At 35.6% G+C, this 17,883-nt stretch overlaps 1 protein-coding gene across 2 annotated transcripts; it reads right to left on the reverse strand.

The window, feature by feature from the left end:
• Positions 1 to 880: 880 nt before the first annotated feature.
• On the reverse strand, positions 881 to 17,525 carry LOC150093428 (uncharacterized). Of its 2 annotated transcripts, none has more exons than XM_090413713.1 (2): positions 17,499 to 17,525; positions 881 to 9,930 (listed from the first exon to the last, which is right to left on the reverse strand). In XM_090413713.1, exon 2 carries the CDS (start codon positions 9,306 to 9,308, stop codon positions 8,061 to 8,063), a length of 1,248 nt encoding a protein of 415 aa, XP_090269839.1. In that variant the 5' UTR covers positions 9,309 to 9,930; positions 17,499 to 17,525; the 3' UTR covers positions 881 to 8,060. The 2 variants fall into 2 exon arrangements, with proteins under 2 accessions (XP_090269839.1, XP_090269838.1); XM_090413712.1 differs by lacking the exon at positions 17,499 to 17,525 and adding an exon at positions 16,474 to 17,354.
• Positions 17,526 to 17,883: the final 358 nt, after the last annotated feature.

A 17,883-nucleotide genomic window follows, 5' to 3' on the forward strand; every position in this document is an offset into this window, starting at 1 on the left:
TTCACCAGTCCAAATGTTTGGCCTCCAAACTCCCCAGACCTTAACCCCATGGATTATTTTGTATGGGGCGCAGTTGAAAAAGACACCAATCGCACTTCCAGTAATACAAAAGCCCAGTTAATGGATAAAATTAAAACAGTTTTTGCGGCCCTTCCCAGGGAGACTGTAGCATCAGCTTGTTCGAGGTTGCGAAGCAGAATTGAAGCTGTGATCGATGCTAATGGTGGTTATTTTGAGTAAATCTTGTTGATAGTATTGTAATTAACTCTGCCTGTAATGTTTTTTTGTCAATTCATTAAATTTAATAGATACAAAGAAGATTTTCTTTTTCCTTACGAAACTGTCAAATTTATCCCGAACACACTGTATATATATATATATATATATATATATATATATTGTGTTCTTTCATCTATGAAGAAACCCGTGTTAAATGCATTGTAAAAATCTTATGAATCGATAGCGGCCTGGTTCTCGGAAAATATAAAAATTCAAATTTTGGAATTTAAGCTGTTAAGAGAGAAAAATCAAGCTGCAAGTGACAAAAAATAAAACTTGGGCATAAATGAATATCCGTTGTTCATCCAAGTTTAATAACATGCTCATTCACCACAAAAAATACACACAATCAGGGGAGGGGTGGGGGTTAAGCATATTAAACTTTACTGATGTTACAATCCACTCATTTAATTAATCAATATTTCCACGCATTCGTGATAAAAATGTTTACCTGATGGGCCGCAAAATATTATACTAAAACAAAACAAAACAAAAAAAATCCCAGCTAAGTCAAATTTGTAAATGTTGATATAAAGTATAAAGGACATCTACAAATGATTTTAAAAAAAGGAGGGAAATTTTCCAGATTCATTTATTTCTATAAGTTCAATATTTACAATTCAATCATAACCATATTTAGAAACAACTAGAGTATTTTATTTCAATAAAGAAATTCTGTTTGTAAAGAGGAGTTCATGTCTGAAAGAAGTCTAATTTTTTTTTAAGTGGTAGACTTGGGGGCAGGAATAAGTCGCTAGTTAGCAGTATAAATGATCAAAATATTTTTCAAAAAATTCCAAAAATTAACACCAATTAAAGAACTGTGAATTTCAAGCAACTGAGGCCTCTACTTATTCGCAAGGTGATGGTTATATCAACCAGCTTTGAATATATTGGCTGCCATAGAAGGTGTTTCGCCTACAAATCATAGCACACACGGGTTTAATTTATTCGGTGCACAGCATGGCTGCCGAGAGAAATTTTCGGGCCCCACTTAAAAAAGTGGGGTCCAGACCATAAGTTTCTCCTTTCATTTTTGATTTCCAGATTTATGATGATACATTTCTGTTGGTCAAATTTTTATTATTTAAAATACAATTTTAATAATTAAAAAATCAAATTAATAAGAATGCTCACTTTTATTTTTTAGTGCACAGCCTACGTTATACAGTTGCACTTTACAAACAATCACAAAACCTTCGTCTATCAAAATAATAACAAGAACAAAGCGTTCTAGCAGGGAACATTACTGTGAATGCAATTACTAGCTAGCACAGCCAACTGCAACAACCTTGCACGAACGCCTATTGACGTCATCACCCGCTATATAAAACTACAGCGATCCGCGCTGAGAGAAACACTGTCTTCCGGACGCTCACAGCGAGCTAAAGAGCGTAGCCATCTGTCTAAAACAAAACACAGTATCATTCTCGACATGCCATTATCCCTTATCATTGTTGTATTATTACGAGAATTAAAACCATGCATTATAAACAGTTGTGTGACACGTCGGGCCCTTTTCGATGCATGCTGGGCCCGTGACAAGTCTCAGATCTCACCCCGTCTCGGCGGCCCTGGCGTACAAGGTCAGGAACAGGCATGCAAAAGACTGGAAACACCAAAATGTACAGGATGGCCATAATGAGAGTAGAGGTTCAGGTCCTTGTAGCGAAAAACAGTACAAAAATTCTGCCACTGTGAGACATTTGGTGTTATAAGAGAGTGGTTTGGGATTAACTAAACAGCAATGGATAGAAGAGACACAACAAATCAATTTTTGTGTTAACTTATAGGTGAGGTTCAATATGTCCTCCTTTCAGATGTTCTGAGAAATGAATTCCGTGAATGACATTTCTACAGCAGAACGCAACAGATCTGCATTGATTTTACTCACATGCTGCATTTTTCCGTCTTTCAACGTTGCTAAATCATGAACATGTCCTTCACACACCACGCGCTTCAGATGGTCCACAACAAAAATTCACAGGGGGTTGAGATGAGACGAAAGAGGTGGCCATACTGTTGGAAATGCACGACTAATCACTCTGGGTTCTGTCAAGAGTTTTCAAAACAGTCGCTATACCGGCAATTCAATGTGAGGTGGTGAATATGGTAGAGTCAAGCCATATTCGCTGCTGTATTGCGAAACAACAAAGTTGTGCAGCATCTCTCGATACATAACAGTAGAGATGGTGCAAGTCACTGGTCCTGTTGGGCCAAGTTCTTCGAAAAAGAACTGACTGATAATACAGAATGCAGTGAAATCACACCACACTGCAACTTTTGGTGAGTGTAAAGGAGTCTGATGGAATACATGAGGGTTATTCACAGTCTAAATGCGGCAGTTGTATGAGTTAATACTACCGTTCAGATAAAAATGTGCCTCATCACTTCACATGATCTTCCATGGCTATGCATCATCCACCTCCATTCGAACTAAGAACGTCAGGGCAAATTGCAGTTGAGTTTCTGCATCATCATCATGAAGCATTGCTTGAGTATGAGAAATCTATATCCTAGTTGGCGAATCTGTGGCATGTTCGAGAATTTTGCTAGCACGTGAACGATTTACAGGTGATATCCTTTTTATACGCTTATAAATTATTCAACCTTTTTTTTTATTTTTTATTGCTACAATACGTACAAGTTAAATTTTGTTTTACACCAGAGAGCAGCTATGAAGACAGCTGCTCTCTTTTGGGCAGGCACAGGAATTCACACATGCATTATATGGCATATTTCAATTCATGGTAGAATTTTATTTTAAGTTAGCCTCTGTGATCTGTCATAATGACATCAAGAATTTCAAATAAAACACTTATTTCATGTAATAATTGAAAATTTGGACAAAAGTTTTAGTTAGATACTGTTTCCAGTGCCACATATGGTTTTGCTTGAGTCTATACAGCATAGTTTCTGTGAGAGGGGACATATGATTCATTAGTAAGCAATGTTTTCATTACGGTTGTCTCTAATTGCACTATCTGCTGAGAAATATATTACACAGACTGCAAAGCCTCTGTACCTTAATCAGGGATACAATAAAACTCGTTTTTCTTGCATCTGCGGTATAATGGCTGTCGGGGAGGGCGTGCTGTTAACCGCAGGGAGCGAGTTACTGTGGCCTCGCCTCAATGTGAACATGTTTCTAAATTTTAATATGGTGTCTCGCCAACAAGTTGACATCCTTCTGCTGCTTCCCTTGCTCAGCTAATTTCATTGGTGAGTTACAATGCATAAATATTTTTCTAATTACTGTTTCTTTTTTGTTTGTTTTTTTCAAACCAACATAAAGAAAATCAGTTTAATAATACAATAATCAATTTTACACTGAATAATATTATAAATTTATATATAAATAAATATTATAAATAAATATCTGCTCTCTCTATATAAAAAGATATGCCAAACTTTGAAACGTTTTTATGTCACGTTTTTTGTCTCCGCCTTACCAGCCCAGAACTCGGGGAGGGGGGGGGGGAGGCGCCAGAACCCCTAGTATATGTTATAAATAAATAAAATTGGCTAAAATTAATTTTCTATTAATATTTCTCCCTATTAAAAACTGCCTGGCACGTCAGCAAATCGATTGGTAAATTTTTGGCAAGCGCACATAAAAAGGTTCGCCACCACTGTTCTAGGAGAAAAGCTTCAGCATTTGACGCAGGATTTTCGACACAGTTGAGCATGGCATGTTCAGTTGCCTTGATATTGCCCCAGTTGCCAGATTAGTTTGCAATATTCATTCCGTGCTCCACGACAGCAGTCGCAATTTCGTAAACTTATTGAGGAATAACCTGTTGGCACCCTCGTACTGCCTGCACTGCTAAAGATCTGCTATTTTCAAATCGCTAAGTCATTTTTCCAAGATTTTTTTTATTGTCAATGAACCTTTTCTTCAATAGTTCAATCGCTGGAAGCGCAGCATTAGCGTTCCCGTGGCCTACACTAGGCCACATACCCACGATGCTGAAGTGTTACGGTTACATTCTAGTGGGTAGGTGGTACATAAAAATTAAAATAAAATGAAACTACTGTTTGATTTCTCTTCCAAATAGGTTGTTTGATTACGCACTTTGGTTTAGTTCGGATGAAAAGGTGTCGTATTAAAAAATTTGATGGCAAGATGGTTCCTATAAACAGCTGCACTGCAAGTAAAATGGGTTTCACAGTGAAGTAGAAGAATATTTTCTGACTGGAAATCCTTGATTCATTTACTTAGACACAATACTTTTATTATCGTAGTTATTTTATTATTATTAATATACCGTTTTTAGTTTCAATTACTGTATAACACTACCGAGGGCATTTCCACTTTAGTATTTATATGTTAGGACATTAATGAGATACATTTTCTTTCTTACACTGGACTTATGACAAAGCATTAAGAATATGCTTACCTCTCAACCACTAACATCCAGAACAGAAATAAATTGAAATTAATTAGAAATTTTGATGCTTCGAAAGTGGAACAAGAGAAGTTATCTAAATCAAAGGATCATCTTCCTCTCAACAAGATCATAATCAAAAAGTCTGGTTTCCATCTTTCAAACATATATTTTCAGAAAGCGATTTAACTTTCAATTCCCTTCGTAGTATTCCTATAGAACTTTTATTATCCAAAATTGAAAAAGCTGCTTCTTTCCATACACCTCAGGAAGCTAAGTTAATGCAAGTAGAATTCACCTTCGCTATCAAGCAAGTAAAGTCATCCAAAATAATGTTACTGAAGCAGAACTACGAGCATTAAAACAATTTTAAAAATGAAAACAATCTTTCCTGCTGACAAAGGAAATGCTTCAGTTATACTACATCAGGGGTGGGGAACTATTCGTCTGCGGGCGAAATTTCGCTCGCGAGTCTATTTCAATTCGCCCCTTTGCTGATGTACTCGTATGTACATGTAAATAAAATTTTATAATAATTTAAATTTAAATAATTAAATATACAAAACCAAAAATAGCTATATTACATATAATATGATCGTCATACGTTTGGTAAGATATATATTGCACACTACATACACTATATACGAGTTAAAATTTACCAGTCGCCCGCGGAAGTTTTTAAAGTAGCAATTTTCGCCCTTGAAACTAAAAAGGTTCCCTGCCCCTGTACTACATAGCGAAGAATATTATTGCAAAATGACAGAATTTTTTGATGACCCAACATGAAAATTGCATAACCAGACTAATAGCCTCCTCAAGACTATTGTTAAATTCTCTAGAGCAGGGGTCGGGAAACTGCGGCTCACGAGCCGCAGCGGATCTCTGGGTATGTGCATGTGGCTCTGAAGTAAAATTAAAAATGAAAATATCATAGTTTAATTTATAAAATTTTTAAAATATTTTATTCACATGATGCTGATTTCATTTTTTATAGGTCTTGCAAAACTTCGTTGCAAAGCTCCAAATTTGTATGTCTTGGTACTGAAATAGAACTGGAAAAAAAAAATGAAGTCTGATTTCACAGAGCAAGCAGACTGCTATAAAAGAACAACAGAAGGCAGACTCGATGATTTTCAACACTTGGAATAGTCTTCCGGACTCATATCATGAGTTTAAAAAATTTGCATTTGGTGTTCTCAGTATCTTCGGGTCTACATATTTATGTGAGCAATCGTTTTCCAACATGAATTTCATTAAATGTAAATTGAGGAGCCAAATTACCGATTCCAACTTGGAATCGTGCCTTAAATTAAAAACGACTTATAAACCGACATACAGAAACTTTCTAAGGAAATGCAAGCTCACTGCTCACACCGATTAAAACCAATGAGAGTAATTTTTTTCTTCATTAATAAAGATATAATTAATATTATAACTTGTTATATATTACTATAAATTTACTATAATATGACTTTAAATTTTTCTTATTTGTAAAAATATATTTATGACTCTCGAATAATTTTTAAACTGTGAGGGACAGGTTTGGCGATTCCTGCTCTAGAGAATTAAGAAACTAAAATTATAATCTTGAGAAAGTTCAGTTATCAGCAGGGAAGTGAAATTCATAGGAAATTCAAAAAATCCAATTTAAAAAAAAAAGGGAGTTTTTTTTTTCGGTGTTATGGATTAAAGCACAGGTAGCTTTTTTTTCTTTCTTAACATCCGAGGAAGGAATGCAGAATGCTAATTTCAACACGAAGTTATTTCTCTTCGAACTTCGTAAAAATGTATCGCAAATGCGATTATTGACTTCATGAAAATTTCTCGCACATTGTCCTCTGAACTTTCTGAATATTGCATTTTTTAATTGATTATATCACGGCTTCGTACATTCTGTCATCAGGTAGATAGATTAAGCTGAGAGGTTCTAATGACACGCATAAACACCTTTTCTTCTCACTGTATAACAGGGCATTTTTGTTTCATTCCATTAGGTGATCTGCAGAGCTAAATAAGTGCAGCGACATCACTGAAATGATGCTTGATGTTCTGTAATCTACTCTAAAAAAGATTGGAACTCACAGTCGATTGTCAAGAATTACAGAATAACCAAAATATTCGAACTTACTGCAAAATATTGTGTTGAATCTCACGAAATACCTCGATGATGTCAATTACAACAACGACCAACGCTTCCTCGAATTTCTGCTGCATTTCTACAAATAGGATTGAACCTGGTTAGGTAGATGTGATGTCTTTCCTTCCAAACAAATAATAATAATAAATTTAATTAACTAAAAGTTTGTTAATCCGAAAAATTCTCATCTAAAGATCCTCACATTGATGTTTATGATGAGAAAATCTAAATCACGTTGCACCCAAAAGATATTGAGTCGATAGGTCACAATGTGTTACACACTTGCACAGCAAATTTTTCTACTGTGGTTTAATTTTGAAAAATAATTTTCAAATTTGATCTTCATAAGACGAGGGTGGGATACACATAAAACCGTCCATGAAACTTAATAAAGAAGACGCAGTGAATAGCAGGAATCGATCTTCGTCCAAGAGATTCTATGTTGATTATATAAAAATTCTCGTCTTCAAGGAAAACATGGAGGCCAATAAAAAGGTCAAATCTCATGGTAGTTAAAGTTCGAAAAAAATCTAAGTCTCCTGATTTCGGAGGGAAAAAAAAGTATTGCAGTATAGTGAATGGTAATTACACTCGATATTAAAAGAAAACTGGAGGATGTCAGTCGTGTTAGGAAAATTCACTGGAGTTTCCACAGGAGAAAACTAAAAATAGATAACGAAATGTTTTACAACTGGCTGTTAATACGCATGACAAACAATGTTCTTCACACATTTTAAAAGTTTTCTGCATAGGATTCTTCCATTGGTAAAGTGCGAAGCCACATCATAAAGAAGACTAGATGGGGTCGGATCATGGAAGCAGTGTATTCATGCCTTCAATGAGTATTTTGCTTAGAAGGAAATAGCAAAAGTTATGCAAAACTGTGAAAGCTTGAAGGAGTGTGGGACAACCCTGCTCATATCAGCAGCTGCTCTTGAGACTGGATCTTTATCAACCTGTGGCGCCAAACCGCGTTCTGCAAGTCATCAACTTTCTGTGAAACAAGAAAACACTTTGACCAGTATTTTAACGACTTTAGAGAGTCACTGTTTTGATTACTTTTCGGTAGGTCCTTGTAAGAATCCTTGTTTTAAAACCCAACCCAGAACTGAAAAAAAGTGCTTCTACCTAATGTAATGCATATTTCACATGAAAAATACCATAATAATAAAGCCCATCCACAAGGAATATTTTTAAGTTGTGCATATATTGTACATATGTGACAAGGACACACACATTCATCCACCCACCACTCATCAGCTGTGTTGAATTCTTGAGTGGGTCATCAGACATTCCTTTCGCGAGAATGTTTTCCCGCATACGGGACAAGTGAAGGGTTTCTCATTAGTATGCACTCTTAGATGTCTTTTCAAGCTCGAACTGGCTGAAAACCTCTTGTTGCAAATTTCACATGGAAAAGGTTTTTCTCTGGTGTGAACTCTTTCGTGACTTTTCAGGTCATACGAGTCGAAGAATTTCTTGTGACAGATTTTGCATTCAAAGGAGCAAACTGTGGTGTGCCTTTTCATGTGTTGGTTAAGATAGCCTAATTCAGAAAATTGTTTGCCACATATTTTACATGAAAAAAGTTTGTGTTCGGCTGGATTGTGGCGTTTTTGGTGCCTTTTCATGAAGCGCAGAGTAGAAAACGTACAGCTACACAAGTGACAAGTGAAAGGTTTCTCATCAGTATGCACTCTTAGATGATGTCTTTTCAGACCCGAACCGTCTGAAAATCTCTTTTTGCAAATTTCACATGGAAAAGGTTTCTCTCCAGTGTGAACTCTTTCGTGTCTTTTCAGGTGAGACGAGTCGATGAATTTCTTGGGACAAATTTCGCATGCAAACGAATAATCTGTGGTGTGCCTTTTCATGTGTCTTTTAAGATAGCCCGATTCAGAAAATTGCTTGCCACATATTTTGCACGTAAAATATTTTTCTTCAGTCAGTTGGTGATATTTTTGGTGCCTTTTAAGGGAGCGTAGAGTTGAATACATGCAGCTACACACGTGACAAGTGAAAGGTTTTTCTTTAGTGTGAGATCTGAGATGAATCACAAGGCTTTTTCTATAGACATATGATTTCCTACAAATTTCACACTCAAAAGGCTTCTCTTTTTCGTGAACCGTTCTGGTGTGAAACAAAAGCTTTCCTTTTTCATAAAAGGCTTTATCACATATTTCACAAGCGAAACGTTTCTTTTTCAAGTGGACATTAGCTAAGTGGCCTTTCAGAGCTTGACGAAAAGTAACTGTTTCATCGCATATTTCGCCCAGAATGAGTTTTTCCCTGCTGTGAATCCTATCCATGTGACATTTCAGATTATGCGAGCGTGAAAAGGACTTCTTACAAATTTCACATTGAAACGGTTTCTCATTGGAGTGTGTTTTCAGATGCAGTTTAAGACTTGCTGTATCAAAGAATTTTTTCTGGCATGTCGTACACAAAAATTGTTTTTCTTCTTCTTTCAAGTACACTTCTTTATGCCTTTGAAGATGATCCATGCGATATATCGTTTTGTCGAAGATATCAAAAGCAGGTGTTTCCTGAATAGACTGACACTTTTGGTGTCTTTTCAATGGTTGAATAGTTTTTAATTCAACTCGTTAAGAGTTGAATAGTTTTTCCCATCTGTCACATGATTGTTTACCAATGTTTGTGGTTGACTGTTGGTATTTCAATGTTATGAATCGTCCCGAGACTTTTAAGTAGATCTGATTGCTTAAAGGCTTCATGGCCCACTCTACACGAACATTTTTTATTCAAGTGATTATGGCACGTTTTCTGATGTCGGATAAGGTTAATCCAATATTCAATTTGCGTCTTGCATGACTCGCATGCAAAATGCATTTTCTCGTTATCATTCTGAGAATGCGATTGACATTCTTCACTGTCAACAAGAGAGCTCATTATGTTTCGAATCTGAATCCCCAATTTCATTCTCATTTTGAGGATTTTCCATTATGTAAACGATACTACTATCTCTTAAAAGCTGAGAGACATTATCTCAATAAGCAGCACGAAATGTTTCACATAAATTAGGAATTTTCAAATATTAATACTTATCCGCTTGTTGTTACCGTATTAGTAGACTGATTAACTCATGGCAGTAAATGCATTCACAACCTGTAAAGACAAACGAGGTGCTTTATTAATGTTAAATTAAAACTATATTTAGTAAATGAAATGTTAAAACTTTTAATGCACAATAACACAGAATGTTATCGCTCTTCGAAAAGAGAAGGAAGACATCAACTCTGCATTTAGTTTCACAAAGGTGTCATGAAAAATTAATAATCTAAATGGTGAGAAACAAGAACAAATAATAAGCGGAAGTAGAGGATATCAGGAAGAACAGTAATAATAGCCTCAAGTATGTAGATATTTGAATTGACACGAAAACTCTGAAATGACAGAAATTAAAAGAGGGCTTTTGAAACTGGAAGTGAATTTCATAAGAAATACTACTTTATTCAGTTGGTTGTACGTCAGTTAATACCACGCGAGAGATTGTGATTTACAGTTGCAGGTAGCATGAACAGCCATTCTTTTGTTAATGGGATTGTCTATTTGGATTTCTTTTGATTTCCTTGTAGAGAGATACAATTTGGTATGTAGAGGGTATCTATGTGATTGTAAAATGTAATGAGGATTCAAGCATGAATCATTAGTTCCGACATTTGTATGAAGAGTTTTACCAGAAACTCTTCATACTTCTATGTAATGAAATCTTTGTCCAATGGTGGTTTTTTTTGTCTTTGTTGCAATGAAATACAATCTCTCTCTCAAATATCTATTTTAGAGTGATATGAATATTTATAAATTTTATCAATTTACGTACTTCATGTTTAGAAGCAGCAGCAGGTAGCATGTCGGATTACAATTCTGTTACTACAAACAAATTTGGAGCAAAGTATCTAAAAAATCTCAAAGTAGGGTATTGTGTGAATGTTAGTAGCACATTTAACAAGATCGCCAATGAATTCTGTGATTCGCCAACTAGGCGAAACACAGAAGCCACAAGAATGTAGTCTGTCCAAATTACACTATTTGAATGCAAAACGGCACAAGGAGGATTGACAAAAGTCAAGACCATCACACCTTTGAAAGTGACCAGAAAGCAAAACTTTCATCTGGACACACTGCAAGTTTCATGCATCTGGTCCTTTGAAAACACGTTTCTGAATATTTTGGCAATCTGGTTGTTAGTATTTTGAGTTTAGTATAAACAAAAGAGGAAATTGATATTTTGGTGAAAGTCAAATGTGGCATGCTTAGGTTTTTACAGTACGTCCACTTGTTTGTTTTGTGAATTGACATCCTTTTGGGCAAACACAAATGAATGATGCAGTCAATGCAAATGTTTTCATCAAAAGAAACACACAAGACAGAAAAATCACGTTTTTAATTATAAGAGGATGAGAATGTTTGTGGGTGTTGCTTCCCTGAGAGAAAAAAAAGTCAACATTCCATTGTGGTCTAAAATAACTACTGGAACTTTGTCGCATAACTTTTGTTCATTCATAGTACTCTATAATATAAGAACAGAATTACAGAAAATCAACTGTAATTCTGTTCAAAATTGCATTTTTGTTTTATTTTTCGTTCCTATTTTGTTTGAGGTAAGAGATTAGTGAATTGGTAATTTTGCAAAATATTATGGAATGATAAGAAGTCGAGGAATGTTTGGAAAGGAAAGAGGGAAAGTCCACAGTGGTGGACTAGCTAATGTGTCAGCTAGCCTGATGGCAAGTGGGCCCCCTTAAACATGATGACCTTTTAGTAGCTTGAAAAATATAATAGAAGTTCCATTATTATTATTACTGCATGCACTAAAATTTACATTGTATTGCTATTTTAATAAAAAATAATAAAATCATTTTTCAAGGATACTTTATATTTAAGAATATAATAGATAACTGAAAAAATAATTCTGATTCGGGTTATGTGAGGCCGATGCATACATTATATAAGCATCATCATCAAATTCCTACCATGTACCCTCAAGGGGTGTACAGAATATGATAGTACTACATGAAAAATTTACATGATTACATAAGGGGTGATTAAGGGTCAAAGCTGTATAACTGAGAGGAGACCTCTACATAGCCTTTAAATGAATGTGGAGAATCGACCAGGGCTTCTGACCTAATGTCCAATCCTCACCTTCTCATGGTGTACCCTATTAGGTATCTACCTGGATACTGAACGAACGAAGGAGGATGGGCTGCAATTTAGGATTTAGCTGGCAAAATTGTATTCTTATTGGCTTAAGCCAAAATACAAAAATGATGGTACAACATGACAAAATTTCGTTACATAAGCTCAGATCTTTAATACTGCGATTGTGCAATGAAGCTTAGCTCGGAATCCCAGCCTAGGATTGTGACATGCAGCCAGAGTCAACTTTGTAGTGAGCTATTGCATACATTGAAAAGACAGCAAATATATTTCATTGCTTCGGCTTCAGTTTGAGTGTGCTTTGTCAGCTCTTCACCTCGTGCTTGCTGTGTGTTTATAAAAGGCATGTATTTAATTAATATTTTTTATATACTGTGGCCCTATTCCCTTTAATTAAAATATAATGTATTTTCTTTCATTGTATAAAATTAGCATAAAAATACTAGATAGTAAATATATTTAAACTGCAGTCTCAAAAAATAACATATAGGCATAATGGAAGTTCAATAAATAATGATACCTTTTATTTACAGTTAAAGTGACTGTGATTGTTAAAATTGTTGTTGATAATAGATGCACCTATAAAGTATATTTCGTTTAATGTGTTCTTGCGGCGTAATTGTAAACGTTCATTTTTCACAATGTGGATTATTTTTACTTAAGTTTTAATTTCAGAAATATTACCCCTACCAGCATGGAAAAGAAAAAGCATAAATCTGGATCACTGAAACGCAAAGAGCAACAAGAAGGAGCCAAGCAATGCAGGTCTATTACAGATTTCATAATTCCACAACCACCATCCACATCAATGTACAGTTCTGCAACAAATAATCAAGAGGCAAGAAACAATGCTCTTGGTGATGAGGCAATGACTTATGAGTTACAAGAACAGGAAATAGCTATTTTGAATGTAAAGCCAAATAGAATAGCAACCTTTACTCACAAACACAGGCCCAGTACTACTTCTGGCTTCATTGTTCTGGAATCTTTACTACCTGTAGTTGCAACATCTGAACACATCGCTTCAACTAGTTACAGGGAATCAGGTATACATTCAGGCATAAATGACTTGGTTTCTGAAGCATATCTTATAAACCTACACAAGAAAAGGAAAGATCAACTGTTGGAATCTTCTAATATCCATCACGAGCAAATCTGAAACAGTATTTTGCTGAACATCCATTTTGGCCACTTGATGATCTGCCATTTGATGTTCATTTGCATGAGAGGAAAATTATGAATGACCTAGTCCCAAGAAAATGGCTAACATATAACAAAGAAAATGGGTGCTTATATTGTTCATACTGCTTTGCCTTTGAATCTCCCAACACTTGTAATCCATCACCCTTTGTACATGGCTTTAGTGACTACAGGCATATTAGCTAGAGCTTGGTTTCACATGAATCAACAACAACCCATGACAGAAATGTTCAGCAATTTATCAGTGTGGTTAATGATGGCACCTTAGATAATTTTTTTTGCATCTTCACTACTTAAAAAGAAAGAAGAAGTGTTGAAGCAGAAGACTATTATCATGAGGATTATAGATATCATAAAGCTGTTAGGCAAGCAAGCAATTCCTATTTGATGTCATAGAAACAAATTAGCCTACATTCTGGATAATGAGGTTTGGATCATGGCAAAATATGATCTCATTATAGCAGCTCATGTTTCTGCAGTACAAAACAAGTCTCCACAATGAATCAAACAATTAGAACAACAAGGAAAGGCTAAAAGTAAAGGTCGTGGTGGACTTGTTACACACCTGAATAAAACAACTATTAACATATTAATCCAAATTAGGGAGAATATGATAAAAGAAAGTTTCTCAAGCAAAATATTATTCAAGTTGATTCAACAAAAGATAATTCATTTATCAATCAGTTTAGCATTATTATTCGGTATGTGCTTAAAGGTGTTATCTGTGACCAACTACTTTCAGTTGTGCCAAGTAATGATTGTACAGAACAGGAACTTTTTGATCTATTGACTAAAATATTAGAGCATCTTAAAATGAATCCCAAAAAATGTTTATCTGATAGTACGGATGGAGCTGCAAGCTACCATAGCCAGTATCATGGTTTACAAAGTAAAATTACTGATGTGACTGATCAACATGTTCATATATGGTGCTATGCCCATGTCTTGAATTTGGTGATAAACAACAAAATGTTGTGCACCAGCAGTTTCTTTTTTCAATCTGCTCCAGAATTTAATAACGTTTGTGAAAACATCATACAAGAGAATGGCCATATGGATAGAAGTTATTGGAAAACATCTAGGACAAGAAAAAATGAAATGATTAAAGCTAATTGGTGAGACAAGATGGTTGGGAAAATCCAATGCAGCAACAAGTATATTTGGATGCTGCTGCTGTCAGTACTTTTGTAAATCTATTGACATGCTTATCAATGACAAAAGATTCAGACAAGTTTGATGCAAAAACAAAACAAGAATCAAATGTTTTATTTCAAAGTCTTCTAAGGTTTGAAACAATATTGACAGCATTTACTTACTTGTATATATTTGAAGCTACAGTCACACTATCAAGTTATTTACAGACAAGAGTGGATTAGATGTTTACTGCATGGAGTTTAATAGATTCAGCTACAACAAAGTTGAAGGAACAGACTAGAACATTTGATAATGTTTACAGCAAAGCATTGGAATTTGTAAATAAATGTAATGACAAGATTTCACAGTTGAATATGCATGAAAATCAAACATTGGAAATTGACTCTTCGTTAACAGCATTGCTGCTTAAGAAGAAAAGCATAGCAGATGAGCTTATAGATGTTGAAGGAAATTCCTCCGATTCTCTAGCTGAATTTTGAGTAAATGTATTTAACCTAGTAATGGACTGCATTGCCCATTCACTAAATTCACACTTTATATAACACAAAAAGTTGTATAAAGATTTATTCCGTTTCTACCCAGCAAAATTAAAAAGTACCAGGGCAACTTGTTGCAAAGGTGGAGCAAGCTACCAACATGCCTATCTCAGTATCTCCTATAATGCAAAACACATCTCCTTGCGGATATGTCTAATGTTATGCATTAAGGGAAGGGCCACTACCCAGACTAGTTTCTACCTTTATTGAGGTCTCTTCAGTGGGAGCCAGGCCCAAGTGGAGATACCAGGCAGAAGCATTAGCAGGTCATCTCTACCTATAGGAGTTGTCAAATGGTGTGCCACCCTTTTTTAATAAATTACTCTGGGTTTATTAAAAAAGGGTGGCACACCATTTGACAACTCCTATAGGTAGAGATGACCTGCTAATGCTTCTGCCTGGTATCTCCACTTGGGCCTGGCTCCCACTGAAGAGACCACAATAAAGGTAGAAACTAGTCTGGGTAGTGGCCCTTAATGCATAACATTAGACATATCCGCAAGGAGATGTGTTTTGCATTATAGGAGATACTGAGATAGGCGTGTTGGTAGCTTGCTCCACCTTTGCAACGAGTTGCCCTGGTGTTGTACCACCTTACCCCAGTCCTGAAGATACTTTCAGGTGCAAACTTTGTTTGCTCACACTTGGATAAAGGATTAAACTAATTTTATTATACTCTAACCAAGTGAAAAATAAACTTTCAACTGTTCTCATATGGTTCATTCCATAAATCTGCTATCATCTTAGTCACTCGCCTCTGGATCCTCTCCACCTCCTCCCCATCAAGAAGGAACCGAGGTGACCAAATCTGGGCACAGTAGTTGAGATGAGGTCTTATCAAGGCTCGGTACAGAGGTACAATAACTTGCTTGTCAAGGTATGTTTCAACAACCAAGTCAGTTGATGAGCTGATTTAGCTACTTTTGCAATGTGCCCCCTAAACTTCATCTCCCTATCCATCAACACTCCCAAGTCCCTGGCCTCATCAATCTCTAGGAGTACAGTTCCACCAATGTGGTATACTGCTACTAATCTTTTCACCCTAAAATGCATAACCTTACATTTTATCACATCAAATTGACATCCATCCTTAGCCCAGAACTCCAATCTATCTAAGTCATCCTGCAAGACTTTGACATCTTCTGCATTTGCACACTATCAGTTACTGAAATCCAATGTGAGAGGACATTTTCAAAGCTGAAGTTCATAAAGACAAGGCTAAGAAATTCACTGTCTGAGGAGAACTTGAAATCATACATGCTATCCATTGAAAAGGAATTGTTAAATGAATTGGATGCAGAAGCAGTTATTGACAGATTCGCACAATCATCTAGTGAATTTAAACGATTGCTCTTAATATAGTGGACTGAATGAAATATGCTTTTGAACTACCAGTAAATGTGTAAAATGTTTAGTACAAGCAAACTATTTAAAAATATCCTCCATTTATTTAAAATTAAACAGGATAATAATAATTTAAAAATTCAATTTTATTCTGTATTTACATTTAATATCTATTGTATACTGCCAGTAATACGTACAATATATGTACACTGTAATTACTAAAAAAATGTACATTTATTTAGCAATATTGTACCTTTTTTCCACTCATGTATTTTTCAAAAATTTTATTTCTTATAAAAATGAAAGGAGAGCCTCATAGTTGGAGTTGGCCCCCTTTGTCCCCTTGCAACCAATATTTTTAGACCCTGTCCGCGATTGGTTGGACGCATTTTTTCTTCAGCGACAGTACCTTAACATACGTAAGCTTGACTCGCAGGCTTTATGTGGTGGTAGTAAGCACGAAACGAGAAACCAATACGCTTCTTAACAGAAATGTTATGGTGGTTTAATTTATATCCGTTCCTGTATATGTACGTACAGTTCCTGCATGGGTAAAGGAACATCGAGTCGTCACCATTTTTCGACTAGCGAGCCACTATTCTCCTTCACCACCAGAATTATGCGTCATCTTAACGTTAAATGCGTAACTTCTATTTCTTTCACTTCCAGCGACGTAACATCCGGTTGCGTACGGAGACGAGGTGCCCTCTCACTGAGCTATACGTCCGCTGCGATCTCCAGTGCAGTCCCATGTTAACGAAATGACCGTTCGGAAGGAATGAGTCCGATTTTTGAAATGGAATAATTCAAAATGTGCTAATGAATTATGATTTTCTTTAAATGCGCTGTTATAACAAAAAGTTAAGGGACTGCATCATAAACAAAATTTTAAATTTAATGCGATTCCGTAGCTGCACTGGTATCAGAGCTGCGGAACTTTGCATGGAAAGCATTTCAGTTCTGTTTTTTGACTTATGATAATTTCTTGTACTGACTTTCACTCAGTTTTGCGGAGTTAAAATGATAGTTATTGTTACAGTCAGAGTTTACGCACCTCATAATAGTCTTGTTATTAACAGCTATTTCCTCGCCTACTTTGCAGCGTATCGCCAATTCCTAAGATTAGCGCCCGCCATGTACGTAGGTCAGAAGATTATGGCAGTACTCGGATTTAATCTTTTTCATACACTGTTAGGATACTATAAGGGGCACACAACTATCAGCTATATCACCTTGTAGGGTAGTTGATAAGACATGACACAACTAAAATCTACTTACTAATTCGCAATTAACCACTTTAAAAATATATAAATCGGGAGACTCTTTCAAAGCTCGTGACATACTGCGCCACATGACGCTTAAATTCAGAACTTCATTACAAAACTGCAACAAATGACATCGAGTTGTTTATTCCACTGCTATGCGCGACACATCTCGGAGTAAAATTTAATCGGAGGCAGAACATTATTGTAATATAAACGAAAAAAAAAAAAAATTATGTATAGTGGTGAAGTGATTAATTCCTTGATATTGGAAGTATAAATCACTAAATTCAAAAGACAATAAATTGCACTTTCATTTTTAGTGTCTTCGGGACGTTCTGAAACTCCATCATTTACCAGAGGGTAGGTGGCACAAGAAATCGTTCCCCACATTATTTGAA

This window comes from Typopeltis vanoorti, chromosome 24, assembly GCF_054136105.1.
Source record: "Typopeltis vanoorti isolate ZY-2024b chromosome 24, IOZ_Tvanoo_1.0, whole genome shotgun sequence".
In the NCBI taxonomy this organism is placed as follows: Eukaryota; Metazoa; Arthropoda; class Arachnida; order Uropygi; family Thelyphonidae; genus Typopeltis; species Typopeltis vanoorti.

Coding starts and splice junctions, on each gene's coding strand:
- LOC150093428 (XM_090413713.1), bottom strand. CDS start 9,308: ATGGATCATCTTCAAAGGCATAAAGAAGTGTACTTGAAAGAAGAAGAA.